The sequence below is a fragment of the Bufo bufo genome, chromosome 3 (assembly GCF_905171765.1).
Source record: "Bufo bufo chromosome 3, aBufBuf1.1, whole genome shotgun sequence".
Lineage (NCBI taxonomy): Eukaryota > Metazoa > Chordata > Amphibia > Anura > Bufonidae > Bufo > Bufo bufo.
In genome coordinates this window covers 618,595,325-618,614,441 of record NC_053391.1, presented here as the reverse complement: position 1 = coordinate 618,614,441, position 19,117 = coordinate 618,595,325, and the positions used below count along the sequence as shown (strand labels likewise).

At 41.3% G+C, this 19,117-nt stretch overlaps 1 protein-coding gene across 1 annotated transcript in view; it reads right to left on the bottom strand.

Annotated features, from left to right (window-relative positions):
* Positions 1-19,117, bottom strand: part of LOC120993931 (stomatin-like) — a 69,297-nt gene that overhangs the window by 30,925 nt on the left and 19,255 nt on the right. Inside the window, exons 2-4 of the mRNA XM_040422392.1 lie at positions 17,389-17,458; positions 2,984-3,087; positions 2,828-2,900 (exon numbers count right to left, since the gene is read on the bottom strand). Coding sequence (XP_040278326.1) covers positions 2,828-2,900; positions 2,984-3,087; positions 17,389-17,452 — 241 coding nt within the window. The 5' untranslated portion in view covers positions 17,453-17,458. The remainder of the gene's footprint in view (positions 1-2,827; positions 2,901-2,983; positions 3,088-17,388; positions 17,459-19,117) is intronic.

Below are 19,117 nucleotides of genomic sequence, written 5' to 3'. Positions count from 1 at the left end.
CGCCGTTTGCGGATGCAGGAATAAATTGAGGAAACGTAGTATTAAAACAGAACTCCAACTTTAGTAGTTTTCCAGCAGAGACAATAGTGGAATCGCAGTTCCTTGGCATACAGTCGATTCTGCAATTCGGTCGATGCAGGCAATTCAGTTACAGCAAGGTAATTACAGAGTGTTGAACACAGGACCTGCAGCACAGGAGCTTGCACTCTAATTCTGTCTGATCCTGGAATACAGCAATTCTTCACCAAGGCCCATTAACCTAATTCTGGCTTTATATCCTTGGCTATGGCTTCTATAAGTACCTCCTCTGTCTTTCTGAGTACCTCTGGCTTTCCTGATCTTTGCCTCTGTCTCTCTCAGCTGCTGGAAACTTCCTCAGGTTCTTGATCTAACATATTCCTGTTTCTGCATATGGGAATTCAGGAGGGAATCTTCTCCTGGACAGCAGGCTTCAGGCCTGGACTTGTCTCAGACATTGTCTAATCTCCAACTGTAGATTACAGACACTAGACTCCGTCTGCCTTGCACTTCCCTGACTGGGCCTTATATAAACTAGGGCTCTCTAGCTCCCTCTAGCGACTAGAAGCTGGAATGACACCCCTGCAGGCCTGTACATGCAAGTTTCACAGTAACAGGGAAATACCTAACATTAAATTACATGACATTTTATAAAACTGACATATAACAACTTCTCCATAATTAAGGAGGGACGACAGCACACCAAGTGACACTTTGGTAGTGACGGGTATTACAGTTCCCGTACACTACAGAAGGACAAGATTACCCCATTATGTTACAGCCACATGGCATCTCTCCCTCTCATGACAAAACAATATGTTAATATGATATAACACCATTTCATTTTATGACATCATTTGCAATGTAAAGTTGCAAAATTTTGTATAAATGCAATGGCCATTATATCATGCATCTATTCAGCCCCTTCAAGTTATGCAACCAGAAAATGCAGCCATGGGGCCGGGCTTCCACCAGGCAGCCATGATGCAGCTAGCAGAACCCTGGCCAATGGTCACCAAGATTTTAAACGTACGTAACACCACATTTGCGCAGCCATTGACCAGCACAGGTGGGTGGGTTTTTGGCTGTATGTGGCAGTCACATCGCTGCATCTGCATCAAATACCGTATGGGCAGGGGCTTAAAGTGGCCCCGGAAAAAAAAAAAAAATGGCCTCAATGTTATAGCTGGGTCTAAACTGTCAGAAGACCGGACAGCACAAGTTGATGAGGCCAATACAAGTTTGCAGGGTAAGTAATACCATAGACCAGCACAGAATACCTCCTCAGAAGTTGTCCCTCTGTGGTGGCCATCAATAGCTGCCACGTTCTGTCCTCCTCCCATTGTCTCTATTTAAGATATGGAGCAGGGGGATGAGGTGAGATGTGGGCAACAATACTAAACCAGCACTACCTTCAGCCAGCAGCAGAGAGGAGTGGCCCTAGGGGCATGGGCCCACCAGGAAAATTCCCTGTAGGGTGGCTCTATGGCCGGTCTGCCTCTGCACATGGGGGAAATTTATCAAGACAGGGGTTTTCTAGGCCGGTTATTCCCTGCGACACCAGAGGATGAGCTTAATTTATGACAAGATGCACATCTTGCCATAAATCTACCACATCCTCCAGCAGTCCGTACGCCTAGAATGAAATCTTCGCCGATTTCAGTCATCATTTACACCAGAAAACCAGAGTAAATGATGATAACTGTGCTGAGATTGGCACATTTGATTTAAGTCAAGTTTCACAGTATAAAATACTATACTATCCAGAACACTGCTAAAGCCACAAACTGTGAAAATTGTAAAATACAGTATATTGGTTGTTATTACTAATGTACAATACATATATATGTACATACAGTACAGACCAAAAGTTTGGACACACTTTCTCATTCAAAGAGTTTTCTTTATTTTCATGACTATGAAGGCATCAAAACTATGAATTAACACATGTGGAATTATATACATAACAAACAAGTGTGAAACAACTGAAAATATGTCATATTCTAGGTTCTTCAAAGTAGCCACCTTTTGCTTGGATTACTGCTTTGCACACTCTTGGCATTCTCTTGATGAGCTTCAAGAGGTAGTCCCCTGAAATGGTCTTCCAACAGTCTTGAAGGAGTTCCCAGAGATGCTTAGCACTTGTTGACCCTTTTGCCTTCACTCTGCGGTCCAGCTCACCCCAAACCATCTCGATTGGGTTCAGGTCCGGTAACTGTGGAGGCCAGGTCATCTGGCGCAGCACCCCATCACTCTCCTTCATAGTCAAATAGCCCTTACTTTCAAAGTTTTCCCAATTTTTCGTCTGACTGACTGACCTTAATTTCTTAAAGTAATGATGGCCACTTGTTTTTCTTTACTTAGCTGCTTTTTTCTTGCCATAATACAAATTCTAACAGTCTATTCAGTAGGACTATCAGCTGTGTATCCACCTAACTTCTCCTCAACGCCACTGATGGTCCCAACCCCATTTATAAGGCAAGAAATCCCGCTTATTAAACCTGACAGTGAAAACCATTTCAGGGGACTACCTCTTGAAGCTCATCAAGAGAATGCCAAGAGTGTGCAAAGCAGTAATCAAAGCAAAAGGTGGCTACTTTGAAGAACCTAGAATATGACATATTTTCAGTTGTTTCACACTTGTTTGTTATGTATATAATTCCACATGTGTTAATTCATAGTTTTGATGCCTTCAGTGTGAATCTACAATTTTCATAGTCATGAAAATAAAGAAAACTCTTTGAATGAGAAGGTGTGTCCAAACTTTTGGTCTGTACTGTATATCCCTTATGACAGTAGTAGACCTTACCTGGCCCTCTGGCTTTTCCAGAGATTATACGTCCCAGTCTAAACACCACAGCACGTTCATATTCCTTAATTATCTAGGGAATACACATGATAAAGTAAGCATTACGGCTCCGCAGAAGGTTATAGCTCTTGATACGAATCTGCTGATTACAGTTACCTTAACACAGAACCAGATGGAAAAAGGGAAGGTGATGGCAGCAAACAGAGCAGATACTATCAGAATGATCCAGCCGCAAAAACCAATATCTCCTTTTATTGCATCTGAAAAACAGAAGCGATATCGTTATAACTGGTAGAAATGGATGAACTAAAAACATAATAAAACGTAATATCGGACATCCTTTAACCGAAAATGCAGATCAGCTCAAGATGCATTTCTGTGCTCCCCATTCTCAGCCCTAGCGCTTGCTGTATATTCATTATATTGTTATCATCCTACTTTCCGGTTTATACACTGTAGTTGGATCGTGACTTCCGCTCCACATTTTGACATCAGTCTTAGCTTTTTCTATAATAAGGCCTCATGCACAAAACCGTATCCATTTTGTAGTGTAAATCTACAAAACATGGATACCGGCCATATGCATTCCACAATGATATCACTCCCATCAGTAGAAAAAACGATTCTTCTTGTAAAACGGACAAGAATAGGACATGTTCTATGACCTGCGGAAAAGACACACGGATGTGGACCCATAGAAATGACTTCAAAGAAATGACATGGAACTTCATAAGCGGATTTGAAATCAGTAGCAGAAGGAAAAGCCTCCATGTGCTTTTCACCACTGCAGTCAATAGGAAGCTGTTTGTGTTGTCTTGATGGCGGATTACGCCACACAAAACAGGAATTTTCCACAATAGAATCTGCAGCGGATTTTAGCCGTGTGAAGATACCGGGGCAGTTGATTATAACGTTGGAGACTTAGGCTGGGGCAGCAATTCGCTGTATGTCATGCTCTGCAACACAAAATCCATCAGGTCTCTATGTTTTCAATTCTTGCGTTGCAGTACGTCGTGTATCGCATTGCGACACCATTGTCACGTGGCGCATATCGCCATGTAGCCCCATCCTAATTCATATATACAAAGATTAAAGGGGTATTCCAGTTATATCCACAGGATAAGAGATAACAATAGGGGATAACTAATAGATCAGTGGGGGTCCGACTGCTGGGACACCCACCGATCATGATAACTGAGGCCTGAACCTTGCGGCCCTTGTGAATGAATGGAGCGCTCTACTCAGCTATCTCCGGCAGTCCCTTAGAGATGAATGGAGTAACAGTGTGTATGCTGGACCTGCTGCTTCATTATTTCGAGGAGGGGGGACATGTTCTCGTGATCCGTGGGGATCCCAGAGGTCGGACCTGAACAGTCTAATAGTTGTCCCCTGTGAATAGGAGATAACGTTAAATAACTGGAATATCCCATTAAAGGCTATGTACACCTTTGAGGGCCTTTTTATGTTTATCATTGCATTGTACTTATTTTGAGCTAAAAAAAAAAATGTATTTGGTCTTTATTAAAAATATGTAATCCTTTTTTGTGTACAGAGCTGACATACTCACTTACTCACCTTTCTCGCTCTGTCCAGCGGCCTGGACCTGCTGTACCTCCTCTTCCTCACCCACAGTTGGCCCCGTTGCTGGAGTTGTAACACCCCAGAGTTGTGTTACGACACGCCTCTACCCTGCTACTGTCTCCTAAGAGCCTTTACCTTGTCACCTGATATGATTTTGCTTATGTCTTCACAACTGTGCATTTAAAACTTTGTTAAATGTAAATTTCCTTGTAATTTTCCATGTTCACCAGCAGGTGGCAGCAATATATTGATAAGGAATTAGTTTCAGTTTAGTATATCTAAGCTGGAATGTTTCATTCCAGCTTAGCTCCCCCTCTGTGAAGGTGTGGGCTGTTCCCACATCCTGCACCATGGGTGGAGAAGGAAGTTAGGACAGTGTGCCAGCCACCCCTGTTGAGGAAGGCTGTGTGATAGAGTTCAGGAGTCCCCCTGCATAGGGAGGAAAGCCAGGATCTTGTCTTGGCTGAGGCATTGATCATATTCCCAGTCTGAGCCCTGCAGCCTCAGCTGGATGACAAGAAAGCAGCCAACCTCTAGAGTTCCAGGACGAAAGCATTCCCTGAGAGCTTATCTGTGAGTAAAGTCCAGAGACCCAGGAGAAGCCATATTCCTCCTCAGCTAGTCAGTTCCCACAAAGCAGCGGCAGTATAAAGAGAAGTGCAGATGATAAATTCCTGCCACAGTTTCAGAGCTACTAAGCAGACGTCTTATACTGCAAGCTCAAGATGTATAGTGTTACATTCCCCCTTACTTTGAGTTAAGCCGCCCTCGACTTATGCTTAGGAGGGGAGGAACCAGCTCTGGGGTACCCAAATAAGTACAAAGTGCTGCATGTAGTACACAGAAACGGCTACCCTGAGGTTCCTGCCCGCATGAGTAGGGTGTCCTAAGTAACAGTTTCCCTCTCAGTAAACCCAGTGAACCAAAGGTCTGCACTAAGCAATCACTACTGACTGACTTTGAAGTATTTTGGATCCGAAAACCAAAGAAAGCATGGGGGTGTCTTTACTCTGTAGTCCCACCATTATGTAATGAAATGCCCGCAAATGGAAGGGTGGCTTTATCCTGTATTCCCTTCCGTGCACCAAAGTCAAAATATAAGGCTTATAGCACGATCACTATGGTGACTATGGGTAGCTAAAATAACTCTAAGGTTGAGGCCTACACCTTAGGCAAAGGCACAGAAGGGGAGGTATTAGCTTCTCCATGCGCTTCTGGCAATGTTACAGGAGGAGGGTATAGTAATCCCATGGAACTCCTGGAAGACACCTCAGGATGGGAGCAATCATGAACAAATAACAAACGGGAAGGAGGGGTCAAAAACTCCTCTAACCATTCCCGAAGCAGCGGGGTTACCCGTGTAGTTACTGGACCTACCAGGACTTACCACTTGGTCCTACTCTGGGTACCTAGGCTAGGATATATAAAACCGGGTGTAGGCCATTACTATTAAGCGTCCAGATAGGCAGTCCGTATAAAGGGGGGAAGAGACAAGAGCTGTAAAGCAAGGTACACAGAAGTAAGTTACATATATGAAAAAAATGTGACTTTTAAAAATACCTTTATTTATAATCAAGCGGGTATAGGTATGTATATACCAACAATAGTGTACTACAATTACCAAGATTTCTAAATAGGGGAGTAGTGGCCCCCAGAAAGAAAAACATTCATGGTGACGGGATAGACACTCAGGTTCAGGCGGAGGGATATAGGTCTAGTCCAAAAGGGCAGGGCAGAATAACTTACCCTAAATGCCTAAAGACTGCTAAGCCCAGGTCGCCAATCTGAAGTTCAGATTGGAAAAAAATTTTAACTATTGGAAAAAATATTATAGCAATATATTAGCTAAATTGCTCTATATTCGTTTATTGTTTTTTTTTTCTGAATATTCGCTATATTGCTATATATTCTTGTTTTAGAATATTACGAATATTCGAAAAAACTAACATATTCGATATAGTGCTATATATTAGTTTTTTTAGAATATTCATCATTTCTCCCATTTAAAGTCATGATTCCTCCCTGCTTTACATGGGACTGTATGTTGAAGGCGGCTGGGGAGGGGGTGATGTTATTTACGTAGGACTGTATATTGGAGGGGGCAGTTGAGATGGTGTGATGTTATTTACATGGGACTGTATTTTGGAGGGGGCTGTAGATAGAGAGGGATGTTATTTACATGGGACTGTATACTGGAGCGGGCTGGAGAGATGGTGTGATGGTATTTACATGGGGGCACTGTGAGGGCATTATTAATACTGGAGGGCTCTTCTACTAATGGAGGCTCTCTTGGGGAGCACTATCACTGTAGGGGGCAGTATTACTAATGAGGGCATTCTAGAAGGGAATTACTATTGGTGGGACTATGAGGAGTACTATTACTATGGGGGCACTTATTTTTCTTCAGGATAGTATTTGGGGGTACAAAAAAGGGAGGAAGCTAAGACGTCTGTGTTTCACATTCTGCAGAGACGAGGTGCGACTAAGAGAAGTTGTCTGGACCGAGTGGAGAAGACGATGACAGAGAAGATCTGAATCAGGGGAGACATCACCTGGAGGCCCTGGATGTGACAGGTAAGTACAGCAAAATGTCTTCAGTGCTAGTGTTTCCGGGGGGATGGGGGTCGGTTGGTTGACTTAGAGAGTTGGGTCATATTCTTTGGGGCTTGGGCCCCGGATATTTTGAGACCCTAGCAACGCCCCTGTACTGTCCTGACCCATTCCTGCCTGCTCGGACCTCAGATTAGTTTCATGGAATCGCACAAACTCTACCTGCCTTGACCTACATGAGCACCACACAGTTAACTGTACATAAGTTTTAACCTATCCCTTATAAGTAATCCATAATAAAATGTACCCAGAGGGCCATACGTAACAGGTATGTGGTCCCTAAAAATACCCTAAACCTATAAAAAATAGAGACATGTTGTACTATTACATTTTACATTTTATTACAACATATCAAAAATAGTTAAAAACATTAAGAAGGAAGGCAGGAAAATGACAGCACCACTGGTCGGCATTAGCAAAAAGTACAGGGCAGTGTTAATACATGGAAGCATACGACATTTGATATAATTGAATAAATATATAAATAAAGTACCTTTGTCAGCAGTGGCATCATCATTGCAGACACGCCATTTAAATTAACTCACCCCAATCAGCTGTTAAAGAGGAGCTTTCACCTCTCCTGACATGCCAGTTTCAGTAACTACTTGTATTCCCCATTTAATAACAATTCGTATGGCTCTGTGTTGTGCCATTCCTCTATTATTCCTGCTAGAAGTTTACACATAAATTACCAGCAGTCTGCAGTGTATTACTAGTAGCTGGTGTATCAATCAGTGCTGCTGGTGTCAGACTGTACAGGGACACCCCCCCCCCCCCCCAAATAGTAACACCCATCTGTACCATTACTGCAAGCTGCTGACAATTCATTCTTAACTTCTAGTAGAAATAACGGAATGGCACAACATAGAGCCATAAGAATAGATGTTCCAGAATTGTTATTACATGGGGAATGCAAGTAGTTACTGAAATAGACATTTTAATAATTGTAGTTTTGCAACAGCTGGAGGGCTGCAGGTTGAGCATGCCTGCTGTAGGTGTTAAAGAGTGAAAACCCTAGGATGGTCAGGATAACGCCCTTAGGACTATCCCAAAGTCAAAATGGTTAGTTGGCACACTGGGTCCACACCCACTGCCTATAACAACTACCCAGGGTAGTAGTGGTAAAATTCCCATGGGCCCGCTGTGCAAACTTCATTTAGACCCCGGCAGTAATAATTCTTCAAATGAAAGGGGTTGTGTAGCCAGTACATATTGTTGACCTATCCTCAGCATAGGTCATCAATGATTGGTGGGGGTCTGACACCCGGCACCACCACCACCAATCATCTGTTTGAAGAGGAGGCGGCGCTCATACGACCACTACTTCTCTTCTAGACTACACTGCAATGGCGGAACAGTCACTTGTGATTACTCTGCACCGCCAAGACTTCCCAGATGTTGCGCAGTGTCATTTTGAAGAAGAATTAGCGCTCATATGAGCTCCTCCTCCTCTTCAAACAGTTGATCGGTAGGGGTGCTTGGGGTCAGACCCAACCCCTCGCCCCTCCCCCTCAATACGTTATGCAGGCATCGTAAGTAAAATCAATACACATTAATCAAGCAGGGCTTGGCTTGACTGATGGAATGACTGGTCACCGAGACCTGCATAACGCAATAGTACTACCATACATGGTGTTGATAGCATGCAATGTTTAATATTAGCATACATAAGAAGAATAATGCGCATTTTATAAAGAAATGTGAATTTGATGTAGCATTGTTTAGTATATAGTCGTACTAGTCACGGTCCGGTCCAGGTTTTGATTGCAACTTAGGCTCCTTATAAGGAGCAGTATGTCCCCCTTTCTTCATACAATATTTTGTCACTGAGGAAGAACCCCATGTGGTTTTGAAACGCGTCTGGCTAGAAGACTGACTGCACCCCTGCAATAATCTGTATTAAGCTGCGAGAGCAGCTTAATACAAAGGAGGGACCGGGACTATTATAACCACATTGCTATTTGAGTTTATAATTGTTTTTGATTGATTTTATTTGCATTGTTCTTACATTGTTATATGGCATATTTATGTTAGCATATAACATGACTGGTCAATTCTAGGCATGATTTTAGAATTTTTGAAGTATAGGAATAAATGAGATCTATTTAACTTCTTGTGAGCTGGCCATTTTCTGTTCATTTTTTCATTTCTGTTTAGCTATTGGATGGTAGCAGGCCGTGCTCTATTCTGGTGAGCTTCCCAGAATTGTTTCGTGTATACTTGTTTTTGTAATCGTACAAATTGATGGAAGTCAGGGCCGGCAATACCATATTGTGACACATTATACCTTCCTAACAAAGCCAAATACCACAGTCCATCACAAAATGCTGCCCCCATGAGCACAAAATACACCCCCCAAAAACCTTCACTGCCCAGCCGAATCTTCGTTTTTAGGCACCATGCTGCAGGTACTTGTTCATAAATCAGTGATTTCCTTCACTACAGAGGCCATGCTCCCTGGTTATTACCACTTCCTGCCAGTTACAGGCGCCATGCAATAACCAGTAAGCATTTTCCCTTACTAGTGGGGAAAGCGCTTATTGGTTAACAATTTAATAACCAGGCCTGAAAAGACACTTCTTTTTGTGATTTAGCGCACGTGGTGGTTCGAACGGTTGTAACTTTTTGATGTGTTGGGACTACCAAAATAATTTTTGCAACAATTTTTCACTTGACACATAGGGCCTTATAATTAATTTTTTCGATTTATTTGGGGGAAACTGTACAAAACATTTTTAAAAAGTATTTTTTTCAAACTATAGTTACTTATTCTTCAAATATGCAAACTGACACCAAAATAAATTATTATAATTAGTTAACTATTTTGTGTCGCTCGTTTTGTTATATAATATGTATAGTTTCACGTGAATGGGGCGATAATGACAACGGTTTTGGTTGGTGTGGGTGTTTTTTCTTTTATGTATTTTTTTTAAATCTTTTTTAACTTAATTTATATGTTTCTGCTACAATTAATATCCCCCAAGAGGTCATAAAAAGACCTTTGGGGAACACTGACACTTTTTGTAAACTTTTCACTCTTTCCTTTTTATTTATTACTTTTATTTGTTTAATAATATTTTATTGTATTTTTTTATAATTGGATTATTACTTATTATTTAAATATATTTTTGCCACATAATATCCACATTGCCACATATTTTAGTTATTTTTTTATATATTTTTTTAAAATATTTTTTTGCCACATAATGTGTCCACCAAGGGATCATAAAAAGACTGTTAGGCCCCTTGCAGACGAGCGTGTCCGGATTAGGTCCAGATGCGTCCCAGTGCATTGCGGAAAACCCGCGCGAGTAGGTACGTAATTGCAGTCAGTTTTGACTGCGATTGCGTTCCATTGTTCAGTTTTTATCGCGCGGGTGCAATGTGTTTTGCACGCGCCTGATAAAAAACTGACTGTGGTACCCAGACCCAAACTTCTTCACAGAAGTTCAGGTTTGGGTTCAAGGTTGTGTAGATTGTATTATTTTCCCTTATAACATGGTTAAAATGGAAAATGATAGCATTCTGAATACAGAATGCATAGTAAAATAGGGCTGGAGGGGTTAAAAAAAAATAATAATAATTTAACTCACCTTAATCGACTTGTTCACGCAGCCGGCATCTCTTCTGTCTTCATTTGTGAGGAAAAGGACCTTTGATGACGTCACTACACTCATCACATGGTCAGTCACATGATCCATCACCATGGTGATGGATCATGTGACGGACCATGTGATGAACCTAGTGACGTCATCAAAGGTCCTATTCCTCACAGAACAAGACAGAAGAGATGCCGGCTGCGCTAACAAGTGGATTAAAGTGAGTTAAATTATATTTTATATTTTTTTAACCCCTCCAGCGCTATTGTACTATGCATTCTGTATTCAGAATGCTATTATTTTCCCTTATAACCATGTTATAAGGGAAAATAATAATGATCGGGTCCCCATCCCGATCGTATCCTAGCAACCGTGCGTGAAAATCGCACCGCATCCGCACTTCATTTTCACGCAACCCCATTCATTTCTATGGGGCCTGCGTTACGTGAAAAACGCACAAAGAGGAGCATGCTGTGATTTTCACGCAACGCACAAGTGATGTGTGAAAATCACCGCTCATGTGCACAGCCCCATAGAAATGAATGGGTCCGGATTCAGTGCGGGTGCAATGCGTTCACCTCACGCATTGCACCCGCGCGGAAATCTCGCTTGTGTGAAAGGGGCCTTAGGGGGCAGTGAACACTCTTTTATTTTGGAATTTTTCCTTTTATTTGTATTTTTTATTATAATTTTCAATTTTTGGCCACAATTTTATTTCTTTTTTCTTTTATTTGTGATTTATTATATTTTTTAACAAATTTTTTGAACTTATTTTTATATATATTTTTTCCACATAATTTGTGCCCAAGAGGTCACTGAAAGACCTTTGGAGGCACAGACTTTTTTTTGCATTATTTTCACTGTAACTGGGGCATCCAAAGGAGTTACAGGGGAAACCATCCTGCTGCGGGGGCTTTGTACACAGGCAGCGCTGATCAGGGTCTTCTAACCCTGCAGCTCTGCGCTCTTCTGCCCCCAAGCTGGGTCCACCCTGCATAGCACTCACCTATCTGAGGAGAAGGCAGAAGCGTTGATATACTGCTTCTGCCTTCTCCTCCAGTCTCGTGCTGTCACTGACAGCCGGGCAACCGTCGTGCTCTTGCTACAGTGCAGGAGCAGGAGCTGTAATGCTCCATCGTACGGCGCTGTGGGCAGAAACACAGCTGATCTCACGATCTGTTGTGTTTCTGTCCAGGAGGATGGGGGCCGCAAACTTTGGCTCTGGAGCCTGCATGAGTCCCGCGGGCCGCGGGTTGTGCATCCCTGTTTTAAATGCGACATGGCACCTAAAAACAATGTCTGCCAATTCAGGTCACCTCAGGGTGTCTTAATATGCGACATTAACCCTTGATGTGTTAAAGAAAAAAATTGATTAAAATGGAAAATCTGCTAAAAATAATTTGAAAATGTAATTCCCATTTTACTTTAATTCTCGTGGGACACCTAAAGGGTTAACAAAGTTTGTAAAATCAGTTTTGAATAGCTTGAGGGGTGTAGTTTCTAAAATTGGGTGATTTATGGGTGGTTTCTAATATGTAAGCCCCACAAAGTGACTTCATATCTGAACTGGTCCTTAAAAAATTGGGTTTTGTAAATGTTCTTAATGTTAAAGGGGTTGTCCGGGATTGGGGAAATGGGTGTACATGTACGATGGTCCCCTAAATATTACATTCATGCCTGTCCTTCCATTACCAGACATTTCTGATGGCCCTTTTTCTCTTCACAAATTTTCAGCCGGAAGTGCAGTTTCTATCACCGTCAGTGACATACCGGGTCCCTTTCTGCATAGCGAAGCCTCTTCTTCCGCTTCGCAAGGAGCCCGGTGACGTCACAGTCAGCCTCTAATTATTCCAAGCGCATGGAGGGGCAGTAATTAAGCGACAACAGACCGCGCTAAGCCACGCCCCTCTGGTCCGGTGACGTCACCGGGCAGGGCGCATTCTTAGCAAGGAAGGAGGCGTTTAGGGGCGTGACTAAGGCGGAGGAATAGTTGCTGCTGAAGTGTAAAAATACCAAAAAGCATCTGGGGGGACCTTCAAAATGTTATTAACCAGTGATTTAACTGGGTTTTTTTTTTAAAAATCTTGATCCCGGACAACCCCTTTAAGATTTGCTTCTAAACTTCTAAGCCTTCTAAGGTCCCAAAAAAAAAAGAAGTAATTTTTGGAAATTTGGTATTTTTTTTAATAAATAAAAATTATTTGGACTCAATTTTACCACTGTCATGAAGTACAATATGTGACGAGAAAACAATCTCAGAATGGCCTGGATAAGTAAAAGCGTTTTAAAGTCATCACCACATAAAGTGACACTGGTCAGATTTGCTAAAAATGGCCTGGTCCTTAAAGTGAAAAATGGCAGGGTCCTGAATGGGTTAAACACCAATGAGTTTTAAAAATGTAAACATGGAGCTGTCATTTTAACAATCTTTACTTTTTTGCGGAACGGAAATACGGAAATTGAATGCACACGGAGTACCTTCCGTTGTTTTTGTGGACCCATTGAAGTGAATTGTTCCGCATACGGTCCGCAAAAAAAAAGGAATGAAAGAGGAAAGAAAATACGTTCGTGTGCATGAGCCCCAAAATTATATTATCTGGAACTCCCGCTCTGTGGACTAGAAATAACTTAAAGGGGTTGTCGACATTATTGAAAAAATGTGGTACAACAAAGTGAGTGTAATGATAAAACAAAAAAACCTATACTCACTCATTGGACCCATGCCACTTTCAGCACCATGGCTCCTCTCCCTCCGATGTTTGAATATCTGGATACAGCTGTGACGTTCCCATATACACATGTGACCTCTGCAGCCTATCACTGGCCTCAGTGGTTTCATGAAACAGAACAGAGGGCCTACTTTGATATTTGCTGTGGGGTTCCTTCTCTTCTGTGCACACCACTGTATTTAGGACATACATGAAGAGAGGAATATACAATATGTAAAACTTAAAGGGGTTGTCTGGGTTCAGAGCTGAATGCGGATGTAACCCCTTCTTCACTCAAATTCATGCTCCGATGCTATCCTTTGCCCTGCACGTATCGCGCATGGCAAGGGCTTTTTCAGTAGATCCAGTGACGTACCAGGTCTCACTATGGGAATGCTAGGTGGAGGCTTCCGCCTAGCAGTGAGCTCTGTGACGTCACTGGCACTAATGGGCGGGCTTTAGCGCTGGCCTAGCCTGTAAAACAGCAAGAGCAGCGCTAAAGCCCGCCCATCAGTACCGGCGATTTCACCGACAACACTACTAGGCAGAAGCCTCCACCTAGCAGTGTAAAAATATAAACAAAAACGTAAGCAAAAAAGCCTCGGAGCATGAAATGCTCAGATCCTCCACTCAGAGGGGCTGCCTGGGTGAACCCGGACAACCCCTTTAACTATGATATCTTTGTCTATACACTTTCTAGATGTCATTATTATTTGATTGCTGAAAATTCTTTACATATTTTAAAAAAATGGGAATTTCCAGAAAGTGAACATACAGGTATTTCCTGCTGCAGGTGAATGTTAGCTCTTGACTTATTAGAAATAGTTAACATTCTCCATTTGCATATATGTCATAAAAAATATAAAGGGAATACAGTAACATAAATACTGCAAGGGTAATATCAAAGGTTAGAAAAAATATCAGATAACATGTAGTCCTGAGTACAACAGCATGGCTGGTTGTTGACCAAAAACATTGCTGAACCATGGACCGCCCACTGGGCACTTTTACACTTAATTTGCATATAACATATCAAACTTACTTTTTGGGAGGGTATGGAACCACTAGCAAGGGAAAGACATGCATGCTCTTGTTATGTCCCATGTGTTTGTGGTTTTATTGCTGATATTTCAATGTGTTTGCTGTTTGAAGTTTGTCCCTGCTGTCTCCCTGTAGTCAGGCTCTGTATTAAGCCCCTCCCTTCTTCCTGTGACTGGCTGCTATGTTTCATGATATGCTGTACTGTTAACATCTCTGTTTAACCCTGGCTAAAAAATTATCTTTTTAACTTCTGCTTGCACATAATTACAAGCAGTGAGCCTAGAACTTGTTCTCTTAGCCGCAGCCTTTTTAATTTTTGTCCCTCTAATGGTTTTATACCTAAGCAAAAATAATTCTAAATACGAAACATAAAACAACATGTTCATCTCAGCTGATTAACAAGAACAATGAATAGTATCAAGGAAATATGCCTGGCCCAGCTTATCTGCATCAGATTTTACATACAGTACAGACCAAAAGTTTGGACACACCTTCTCATTCAAAGAGTTTTCTTTATTTTCATGACTATGAAAATTGTAGATTCACACTGAAGGCATCAAAACTATGAATTAACATATGGAATTATATACATAACAAACAAGTGTGAAACAACTGAAAATATGTCATATTCTAGGTTCTTCAAAGTAGCCACCTTTTGCTTTGATTACTGCTTTGCACACTCTTGGCATTCTCTTGATGAGCTTCAAGAGGTAGTCCCCTGAAATGGTTTTCACTTCACAGGTGTGCCCTGTCAGGTTTAATAAGTGGGATTTCTTGCCTTATAAATGGGGTTGGGACCATCAGTTGCGTTGAGGAGAAGTCAGGTGGATACACAGCTGATAGTCCTACTGAATAGACTGTTAGAATTTGCATTATGGCAAGAAAAAAGCAGCTAAGTAAAGAAAAACGAGCTGGACCGCAGAGTGAAGGCAAAAGGGCCAACAAGTGCTAAGCATCTCTGGGAACTCCTTCAAGACTGTTGGAAGACCATTTCAGGGGACTAACTCTTGAAGCTCATCAAGAGAATGCCAAGAGTGTGCAAAGCAGTAATCAAAGCGAAAGGTGGCTACTTTGAAGAACCTAGAATATGACATATTTTCAGTTGTTTCACACTTGTTTTTTATGTATATAATTCCACATGTGTTAATTCATAGTTTTGATGCCTTCATAGTCATAAAATAAATAAAACTCTTTGAATGAGAAGGTGTGTCCAAACTTGGTTGGGCCCCCCTTCCCTCAGTGCTTTGTGGCCAGGGGCAGGGAAGCACATAGCCTTCCTGCTGCCTGAGAAAAAAATTGAAACGGCAACCCCCTCCCCCCCATGACAAATTCTTGACCTAACCCCTTCCCTCCAGCCAGAGGTGTAACTTGACCATCATGCACTTTCTATAATACAGGTGTCTTCTTATGTGGCATAAGGGTCTTTGGGCCCCCTTAGGCTCCTGGGCCCGGTAAAGACTGCTACCTCTGTATCCCCTATAGCTACGCCCCTGCTGGGGTGCTTCTTTAAAGGGCATCTGTCAGCAGATTTGCACGTGTGAAACTGACTGACCTATTGCATGTGCGCTTGGCAGCTGAAGGAATCTGTGTTGTTCATATGTGCCGGCATTTCTAAGAAAAATAAAGTTTTAATACAGTACAGACCAAAAGTTTGGACACACCTTCTCATTCAAAGAGTTTTCTTTATTTTCATGACTATGAAAATTGTAGATTCACACTGAAGGCATCAAAACTATGAATTAACACATGTGGAATTATATACATAGCAAACAAGTGTGAAACAACTGAAAATATGTCATATTCTAGGTTCTTCAAAGTAGCCACCTTTTGCTTTGATTACTGCTTTGCACACTCTTGGCATTCTCTTGATGAGCTTCAAGAGGTTGTCACCTGAAATGGTTTTCACTTCGCAGGTGTGCCCTGTCAGGTTTAATAAGTGGGATTTCTTGCCTTATAAATGGGGTTGGGACCATCAGTTGCAGTGAGGAGAAGTCAGGTGGATACACAGCTGATAGTCCTACTGAATAGACTGTTAGAATTTGTATTATGGCAAGAAAAAAGCAGCTAAGTAAAGAAAAATGAGTGGCCATCATTACTTTAAGAAATGAAGGCCAGTCAGTCAGCCAAAAAATTGGGAAAACTTTGAAAGTAAGGGCTATTTGACCATGAAGGAGAGTGGTGGGGTGCTGCGCCAGATGACCTGGCCTCCACAGTCACCGGACCTGAACCCAATCGAGATGGTTTGGGGTGAGCTGGACCGCAGAGTGAAGGCAAAAGGGCCAACAAGTGCTAAGCATCTCTGGGAACTCCTTCAAGACTGTTGGAAGACCATTTCAGGGGACTACCTCTTGAAGCTCATCAAGAGAATGCCAAGAGTGTGCAAAGCAGTAATCAAAGCAAAAGGTGGCTACTTTGAAGAACCTAGAATATGACATATTTTCAGCTGTTTCACACTTGTTTGTTATGTATATAATTTCACATGTGTTAATTCATAGTTTTGATGCCTTCATAGTCATGAAAATAAAGAAAACTCTTTGAATGAGAAGGTGTGTCCAAACTTTTGGTCTGTACTGTATATGCAAATGAGCCTCTAGGAGCAACGGGGGCGTTACCGTTACAAGAGGCTCAGCTCTCTCTGCAACTGCCACTCCCCCTGCACTTTGATTGACAGACCCAGGCGTGATCACGTTTACACTGCCCGTCATGATAATCAATGCGGAGAGTTGCAGAGAGAGCTTTTTCCATTGAAAAGGGTGAAATCTGCATATTTCAAAATTCGCACAGCAGGTCAATTTCTGCACCTACTTCAAAAGACAGAGTGTACATGAAATTTGTCTAATCTCTCACACTTTGCGGGTTGAAAATCCACTCTGAAAAATTACAAGTGATTCTCCTCTTGTTCAAGTAGCCTCTAAAAAACCTCTCACACTCACCTCATCGATCCTTCAATGAGAGAAAAAGTTATAGGCAACCCTATAGTAGATGTCATCAAAGTCACACATGAGCAGAAGAAGGCACTTACCAACCAACTCAACTTTTGACTGCGTCTTGTGCTCAGGAACGTAAGACTCTGTGTTCATTTCCATGGTGACCTGTTCAGATGACAAAGATTATATTTTGATGAATGATTGACATTATTCAGAATTAGATATCACAAGATTACAATAATATGTAACATTATTAAATAGATCTTAGACCTGATGAGGCTGGAGGACATAACCATCTCTCATTTTGATATGGATTTTCAAGGTGAGTCCACCAGCCTCATCCGTGATTTATTTAATAATGTATGCAGTTTGTTTTGTGAAGACTGGTGACAGATGCTTTTAAAGGCTATGTTCACCTTTGGGGGCAATTTTGTTTTAATTATTATTATTGCATTATACTCATTTTGAGCTAAAAATAATTTTTTCAATTGGTCTTTATTACAAATTTTGAACCCCTGTCTTTATGCAGGCTTGAGTTTCTTTAGTAGCAGGATCTGAATTTTCACTGTTTTGTCAGGAAGCTCAGCTGATGGCTCCTTGTCACTAATCCATGACTTTATTGCTCAATTCTTATTTTACTGATAAAAATGTGGCTTAAATAAGTGTTTATGACCTTTTAGTAATTTAGAGATAAGGTTTATTAGATGACCGGCACAAAGTGAAAGCAAAAAGTATTATTCACAAAGCTGGAAAAACAGTTAACCCTTTGTGACAGAACAGAACTTTATTTTTTAATAAAAATTACTTTTAGCCCAAAATGTGTAAAATACAAGCATTAAAAAATTGCCCCCAAAAGGTGTACATGATCTTTAAGGAACCAGTAATGTACCTACCATGGAGGCACACCACATAATTGCTATGGGCCCTATGGAGAGAGGGGACAGGGATAAACGGCGTCTCCTGTTCCCAACAAATATTCACTGTATTTTCTGGCACCCATCAGTAGGGGGAGCTCAATGCAAATAAATTATATACAGCTTCCACTGATATCAATGAGAACTGTATAAATTCCTATGCACTGAGCTCCACCTAGTGGTGGCTTCAGGCAGACAGTTTTATAATACACTGTGTGAAGGAAGCTGCCTATTTGGAGCTCTAGAGGAGATGTATCAATTAATTTATGTCAATTGCCTGGTGTAAATGCATTGAGAAATATGTTGTGGCTTAAAAAAGTTGCAAACTATGATGCATGGCATATTTGCACCATAATTTGTGATTTTTTGAGCTTTAGAAAAGTGGCAAGTAAAGGGGTGGGGTTTAAGGAGAGGTGACGGGGCTTCCTTCACTATAACTAATGCCAGAAACTGGATGTGATGGATTTGTGGTTTGATATGTACATGCGTAGATAAAGGGAGATAAATGGAAGAGATGGTGTCATATATATACATGTTTGGAAAAAGAAAAATTAAATAATATATATGGAGTTAATGGTTTGTATATAACTGGCTCCATGTAATAATTGACCATGAGGGTAGATGATAAATAATAACTTTGATCTTGAAAATAATATAAGACGGATCTAGTAAAACTGAATAAAGTGGATCATAAATGATTAACATGTGTATGCGTGACACCGTATATTCCATAATAATAAAATAATATATGTATGTACCGGTATAATGACAATAATATATTTATGTATTTCCACGACAGCATATATATTATGTATTTGGCCACTTTAGAAGGGCGCTTCATATATTCTTGTAATATCACTAAATAATTTTGGAGAAGTAATATAGCACGTAGACACTTTATATATGGATG